Genomic DNA, 7,850 nt, shown 5'->3' with positions numbered 1-7,850 from the left:
TGTCTACCAGTACTTCCTTAGTGGCTGATTTATCCTGTAAATATATTTATTTATTCTTGATGTCTAGCTCATGAGTCTTCTGTACAAATAATGCATTGGGAAGAGTTAGTTCCTGTAGATGTGCTGTGGTAGAGAACTGTAGTTGTCAATGTCCTCTGGTATACTTGGGGTATGCATCAAGTTTTTTTTCTAAGCAGGGGAGTAAGTAGGCTGAGTGGCAAAATTTGCAACCAACAAACTTTGTGTGTTTCCTGCACATCAGAACCTGGGACAAAACTCTGTAGTCCTTGTACTAGTACACATGAGGGTGTTCTTTTCTATCCCTGACTAGTTAGAAGATTGATAAACAAAAGATCAAGAAAAGTATCTTATAAGACTCTAGTAGAGATAAAAATTGCAAATTATTACCCAGCTACTGATCTGAGCTCTGCACAGCCTGCTGAAAACATTCTTTATGGGCCAATATTCTTTTTTTTCAGGGTCATATGTTGGCATTTATTATTTAAGTTCAAGAACAAGTTGTGAAAGGGGTGGGTGTTGGAGGGCCTAGGGGAGAGGGAGGGAGGAGACAGGGAAAGGAGAGTCTCTTGTCTGTGTCTGCTCTAGACGAGGTTGATACTGATTTCTGAGCCTTGGTCCAGGGCACAGAACGAAGCACGTGATAAGATGAGGTCAGGGGGTACAGGTTTAGGAGAACATGGCGGGGGTGGGGGTGGCCAGAGTTACACATCCAACCAGAGGTGGGGGCTGGGATTCTCCTTGGATCAGCAGCACTGCTTCTTTTTAGGAACTGAAGCATAGTGATAAGTTCCATCCCGCTTATTTCAGCTCTTATAAAACATTCTTGTAGTTAAAAGTCTTTGTGCTACAGAATTCTTTCATTGCCTCTCTAACTTCTTGGACTTTGCTTCTAGTTTCTTTGAATATGCATCCAACTTGTAAGCTGCCTGCTCAAGAACTGCTACTTGCTCCTCAATTAGAGTGATCTGATCCAGATAAGGCTGAAGTGCTGCATATTTCTGGTTTAAGTCCCTTAGGTTTCTACTTATGTTTACTGCAATATCTTTCATTTCTAGATACTTCAAGCTAGTCAGTTTGTTCATATTTTCCAGAAGTTTATAGTCTTCACTGGTAGCTGTCAGCTTGCCCATCAGGTACGTGGCCATTTTGGAGAACATGTCCTGGCACAGCTCTGTGATGTCTGCCTCGGCAGGCTCCATGGCCTCTTCTGCCATCTCCACCATGGCATCGTCTCGTACCAGACCCTCCTGCTGGGCTGCAGGGACGCCCTCGGCCGTGGCCACCATGCCTCAGCCTTCTTAGGCCCCATAAGCGGACCTATGGGTCAATATTCTTTGAGGCTTCATCTGCTACCTGCCCATTTGTTCTCACAACTCTCTTTCTTACCATGTTGTTTTCCTGTGGTCCCAAAGCTACCATAATGTGAAACAGTGGATCCAGGAAGGGAAGACCCTATTGACATATAGGGAATAATATTGTGTTAGGAATATATGTTACTCAGATACAAATCTGGTGAGGCAGATGCATGGGGAACATGAGTGATAAAACCACATAGGTTTCTAGGTTGATTCACATTACTTCAGTTTCAGAATAACTGATGTCTTTGATTTCACCAGTGAGGCTGCTTTCTCCATTGAGTAGGGTTTTTTTGCTGCTACATTCTGTTTGCTGCTGTGCTGTCTGCTAGACATCTCTATTGATGTTCTATTTATAGGTCTTTTCTGGTAGTTTCCTTTGAGCTGTTTTCTTCTGAGTATCTCTGTTGCTGCTCTGTGCTACCATCTGATAGACTGCAGCAGCTAGGCAGCCTCTCCCCTATAGGAAGAGAGTTCAGTTCTTGTAGTCATAGTGCAAGGGTCATTTACAGGTATCCACAGCCAGTCAATCAGCAAAAGTCAAAGAGCCTAAGGCCCCAATATTCTGCTACTTAAATTTCCTTTCTCCTAATTCCCCTTTGGGATCATTTCATCTAAACACTTGTCTAATTTGTTGTTTCAGCTTTTGTAATGTTCCAGTGTAACTAGCCAGGCCCCCATCTAAATGGTCCTAGGACCTCTTCTTAAGAAACCTGCCAAGAAACTACTTCAAAGAAGAGAGGGTGAAGATTTTGCTTTTAGTCCTTCCTAATGCTGCTGACTGCTAAGAAAATCAGCTCAAGAGTAAGACTCAAAAAGCTGGGATAGAGTTGGTGGAGCTGGTAACTTTTGTTCCTTTCAATAACCCCAAATCACTGTCTTATATCATTTTTTTTCAAATTCAATGAAATAGGGTAGTGTTCACAGAGTCATCAAATTTAGAAGTAGAAGAGACATTAGAGAACATTTAGTTCAACAATGTCATTTTACAAATACAGAAACTGAAATCTCCCCCCTCCCCACCACCCACCCAGTTAGAGTGTTTTGCTTAAGGTTACATAGGAAGTAAATAATGTTCAGACCCATGTTTTTTGTTTTCTACTCTATCTGTATTTCATATATCATCCTGGTATCAACTTGAATATCAGGTGTTTTAGTGTGCATATTATGAAACTTTGGCCTTCACTTTGACTCTTTTCATGGAGGAAAATCCCAGAGCTACTATTGGAGAGGAATCTTATTTCCATGGCTGTTGTTACTATGGGATGCAGCCAGAGTTATGGCTTTAAAACACAAATCTTTAAACGCAAGGGCTGTTTTTCATTTGTCATTGTATTACCAATGGCTAGTACAGTGTCTTACACTCAATTATGCAAATAAAAGTTTAATAGATTTGACTGAATTGAACACAGGAACCAGGATTTCCAAATTCTATCCCTCCCTCTCTGTTCTTCCTCCTTCCTGAGATGGTAAGCCATCGAATATAGGTTATACATGTGCAATTATGTAAACCATTTCCATATTAGTCATTTTGTACAAGATGATTCGAGTAAGAGAAAAAAAAGAAAGTGGAAAATAGCTTCAGTCTGTGTTTAATCAATATCACTGTTTTCTCTGGAGAGGGATAGTATGCTTCATCATTAGTCCTTCGGGATTGTCTTGGATCATTGTATTGTTGAGAATAGCTAAGTCATTCACAGTTATTCATTAAACAATATTGCTGTTCATCAAACAATATTGTTACTGTATGATGTTCTCCTGGCTCTGTTCACTTCAGTATGCATCAGTTCATATAAGTCTTTCCAGGTTTTTCTAAAATCATTCAGCTTATTTTTATTATTGCATAATACTATTGCATTACGATTATATACCACAGCTTGTTTAGCCATTACCCAGTTGTTGGGCATCTCTTTGATTTATAATTCTTAGCCACAAAAAGAGTTGATATAAATATTTTTGTACAAATAGGTGCTGTCTGGGTTTTTTTATATCTTTGGGATATAGACCAAGCATCCGCACAGATTTTTAAACCAGAAAACCTATCTCTTTAAATATCAGAAGCAGGTTAATCAATGAGTAAGATTCAGGGATACTCTACTAATTTGGAATGCAAGCTAGAGGCGTATTAAATAGTGGGAAAAAGTAGAAACAGAGACCTAGCCTACATTGGTTCAAGAAATGTTTCCAAAGCATCTCTGCATTGGGCTTCTTAGTATTTATAGGTGTGGGGGGAGGGTATCTGATTGGTACAAAGCAAAGTCAGTCCCTCTCTCTCCCTCCCTCCCCCTCCCTCTCTCTCCCTCCCTCTCCCTCCTAGCATGCAATATTAACTCATTATTCTAATATTTCTCTGTATTAGGAAGGCAGAGTTTATAATTTCAAAGAGGATCATATATATGTCTGAAAGGTTCAAAACAGCTAGATATAAGAAACTCTCAAAGTAGGAGGCAGAAGAATCAAAGCATATATTTAGGCTCCACAGTAAGCAATCCACAAACCAGCATCCCCATTTTGATATATTGATCAAAAGCTTCCAGGCCCAATAAGTACGCCTCACAAGAGTAACCAGGAGGCCACAGAGAAGCATGATGGTGTACAGCAAAATCATATACATGCTTCCCCTCTATGGTAAAAAGATTACCCACTGGCCTTAAGTCCTTGTTCAGCTTCCTCCCATAGGTCAGCTCTGCTACCGGCAGCTCCTGCTTCAGTTTTGGCTGTGGCTGTGGCTGTGGCTGTGGCTGTGGCTGTGGCTGTGGCTGTGACTGTAGCAGCCTCTGGCTCTAACAGAAGCTGTTTTTAACCATTCAGCTTCTGCGGGGGTGTAAGGTACGCTGGAGAAAGCACAGGTTTTTTCAATCTGCTTAAGCAAGGTGAAGGGGTTGACCAGGAAAGCACAGGTTCTTTCGATCAGCTTAAGCAAGGGAAGCAAGGTGAAGGGGCCAACAAGCTTACTCCAATCCAACATACAAACAGCATTCAGTTCAGGGGAAAAAGCCAAACTAGTCAAGGGCACTTGTTGACTAAGTGCTAAGGAGCCCATTTTTGGTTACCAACACATTCTCCTTTCACTGGAATGTTTTTTCTACAACTTTTTTCAAGGCAATTTTGACATCCTTATTTCTCAGACTGTAGATGAGGGGGTTTAGCAAGGGCACAACGATAGTATAAAAGACAGAGGCCACTTTTCCCTGATTCATGGAGCTGACTAAAGATGGTTGCAGGTACATGAATGCACCAGAGCCAAAGAAGACCCCAACTGCTACAATATGGGAGCTGCAGGTCCTGAAGGCTTTTGATCTGCCTTCAGTGGATTGAATTTTTAAAATGCTAGCAATGATAAAAACATAAGAACAAATAATGATCAGGGTTGGGCAAAGGACATTAAATGAACTGAAGGCCAAATCCAAGACTTCATTGATATAGGTACTAGAACAAGAGAGCTTCAAGAGTGGAAGGAGATCACAGAAGTAATGATTGATAACATTTTCCTTACAGAAGAGCACTCTAAGCAAGCAGCCTGTGTGAGCTGTGGCCCCCACCAGGCCCAATGCATACACCCCACTCACCAACCATGAGCACACCTGAAAGGACATGGTAAGACTATAAAGAAGGGGATGGCATATAGCAACATAGCGGTCATATGCCATCACAGCCAACATTTGGCATTCAGAAATTACAAAAATGACAAAAAAATAGAACTGAGTCATGCAGTTAGGGTAGGAGATAGTGTTCTTCTCTGACACAAAGTTCACCAGCATTTTGGGAGTGATGATAGTTGATTGACAGAGATCAATGAAAGACAAACTGCAAAGGAAATAGTACATGGGGGTGTGAAGATGAGAGCTGAGTCTAATCAATATGATCATGCCCAGGTTCCCAACCACAGTGACTACATAGATGCCCAGAAACAGGAGGAAGAGGGGCATCTGGAGCTCTGGCTGGTCTGTTAGCCCTATAAGGATAAACTCAGTCACTAGCGAGTAATTTGCTTTAGCCATTCTTTTTGAGTGTAGAGGAAAAGGAGGCAAGAACCTGTTCATGTGAAAGGAAAAAAAGTCCTCAGTATTACAAGTCTCAAGTGAGAGCTCAGACAAAACAATAAAAATATAATATCTATCTTAATTATCATTTTTGGTCTCTATTTCCCTATACCCTACCTATGGTACAAAGCTTTAGATATCATGTATATAAATTTTGGCAAAATATTTACTGACAATATTTGATGTTAATATCAAAATTCATCTTGATCAATATCTTACTGAGAAACATTGATGATATTTATATCAAATATAAACATGACAAAGCTTGGGGAGATCACTAACTTGCAGTTTGATCAAAAGCATTAGTTTCAAGGCCACAACAATAGGCAGGTATGTTTGAAAATCTGTTTGACAAAGATCTGCTGTTCTTAATATACGGTAAATTCAGTACGATTCGTCAACATATTATGGCAGTCAACAATTAATGTAATCTCTAGTTACTTGAATGGAGGCATAGATTCTAGGAATAAGGAGGTGATAATTATACTGTACTCTACATTATTCAAACCACATCTTAGAGCTTTTGTCCAGTTCTGTTTGCCAAAATGGGGGATGGACCTTGACAAAATGGAGAACATTTAGAAAAGGGCAATGAAGGTCATGAAGGATCTTAAGTTCATGAGATATAAAGATAATTTGAATGGCTTGTAAAATTTTAGCCTGAATAGGGGAGGGATCAATGGGACATGATAATTGTTTCTGTGTTTATAAGTCCTGGATATGACAAAAGGAATCCCACTCATTCTGTTTGTGCCTAAGAGCACTGCAGGAAAGTTGCAAAGAGGCAAATTTAGGCTTCATGTGAGGAGGAAATGTATGAGAATTGTAAGTAGCCTATAGTCACCTGGACTGCCTGGGCAGGTGTAAGCTCCCCCTCAATGCATGTCTTCAAGCAAAGTCTGGATGACTGCTACTACTGTAGTGGGTATTGGGGGAGGCTGTATGGTATGGTTTAGACAAGATGGAAGGTCCTTTCCAACTCTAAAATTCTGCAATTCTAGAATTTGGAGCTGTAGTTACTCAAATCTTCAAAGTCTCTATTTTTTCAGCCACCTATTTCCAGTCTTCAGCAGCATGCCAGTGTTAGAGATAGGTCCAATGGAATGTGGAGATTCCCTTTCTTTGGCAAAGTTCTGAGTTTCCATGAATTTCTATTTAGAAGGTAGAATGATGTCAAATTAATCAAATACTCACCCTCCTGCATTGCATCTCAGTGCTTCTTCACTCACTTTCTGGCAGATAAATGCCTTCTATGAAGGTTATTATGGTCCTGTCATAGAGTCTTCTAACATTAAAAGTTTACAGGGATTAGGGCACAGAATTTAGTCTCTGAAATGCTCTGGTAATTCATTTGATCTGAAGATGATTATTTCTAATTGTGATTTTATCTAGGGTATCTTCTTCAGCCATAGGGAAAGAAACTGTGTTTGTCAGTGTCAATGGAGCTTCTGACGATGTAACTTCAGGCTTTTATGGCTGTTCATAAGATTCTTGAGACCTCATTAATAATTTACAGACAGTGGCTCCCACTGGGACTCATCTCATAAGGGACTTCCCTTTTCTGGGAAGAAGCCATTGATATTTTCTTCTTCCTCTCAATTCTTTCCTCCTTATTTTCTTTCCAAGTGCATAATGATCTTTTCAGGACATGTTCCAATGCTTTACCCAGGAAGGCATCTGGAACCAATGTATTTGAGTTGGGGGTTGGCCATCATAGGCAGTATCTAAGTAATGGTCAACATTTTTCATGATTGAAGTAGCTCACATTCATAGATCCTAGAAATTGAGGAAATTGGCTAACTGGGAGGCCTGAGGATTCAAGAGAGGGATGAGAAGGGGTAAAAATGAAGTATGAATGTCAGGCACTCAACATATTGGAGAAGAGATAAAGTGAACTGGAGATCCACAGTTGTCAGCAACAATGATTGTTATAAAATAATTGATGAATGAGAGCGATAGACTGGGCCAAGCAAAGAATATATTAAATTTTCCTGGTCCTATATGTTAGGAGGTATGTGAGAAGACACTTAAATCCTTGAAAAGAGTGCCCAAAGATGTCTTGTCTTCAAGAGAATGCTAGGTTACAGTGAGTCCCAGAAAATAGAAGAAATATAACAAGAAAGATTTAGGTTGATTTATTAATAATAGAATTCTAGAGTGCACAGTGAAAAGGGAAGAGCTGTGATAGCTTAGGGATACATTAATAGTAGCTGTCAGCATTTCTTTAATTTCTGATTTCCCCTGAAAGTATGTTTACTGATTTGTGGTGCCTAGTGCATCAATCTTCTAGTTCCAACTGCACGTTGGTAGGTTGCTGTTCCTGCAGGTGAGCCCTGGTAAAGATCTATGATGTTCAAGGTGTCCTGGAAGATAAACTCACTTTTTGTCTATGTAAAGGATTAAATGACTTCTCCCCACTTGATAGGTGCTG

At 40.1% G+C, this 7,850-nt stretch overlaps 2 protein-coding genes across 2 annotated transcripts; both read right to left on the bottom strand.

Annotated features, from left to right (window-relative positions):
• Positions 1–875: 875 nt before the first annotated feature.
• LOC118840331 (biogenesis of lysosome-related organelles complex-1 subunit 2-like) lies at positions 876–1,307 on the bottom strand. Its single transcript, XM_036747815.1, has one exon. It carries the CDS (start codon positions 1,305–1,307, stop codon positions 879–881), a length of 429 nt encoding a protein of 142 aa, XP_036603710.1. The 3' UTR covers positions 876–878.
• A 3,137-nt stretch (positions 1,308–4,444) lies between these two features.
• LOC118838092 (olfactory receptor 150-like) lies at positions 4,445–5,377 on the bottom strand. The gene has a single exon (XM_036745303.1). It carries the CDS (start codon positions 5,375–5,377, stop codon positions 4,445–4,447), a length of 933 nt encoding a protein of 310 aa, XP_036601198.1.
• Positions 5,378–7,850: the final 2,473 nt, after the last annotated feature.

The sequence above is a fragment of the Trichosurus vulpecula genome, chromosome 2 (genome assembly GCF_011100635.1).
Source record: "Trichosurus vulpecula isolate mTriVul1 chromosome 2, mTriVul1.pri, whole genome shotgun sequence".
Taxonomy (NCBI): Eukaryota; Metazoa; Chordata; class Mammalia; order Diprotodontia; family Phalangeridae; genus Trichosurus; species Trichosurus vulpecula.
The sequence above is the reverse complement of the archived record's forward strand: the minus strand, read 5'-3'. Positions and strand labels throughout refer to the sequence as shown.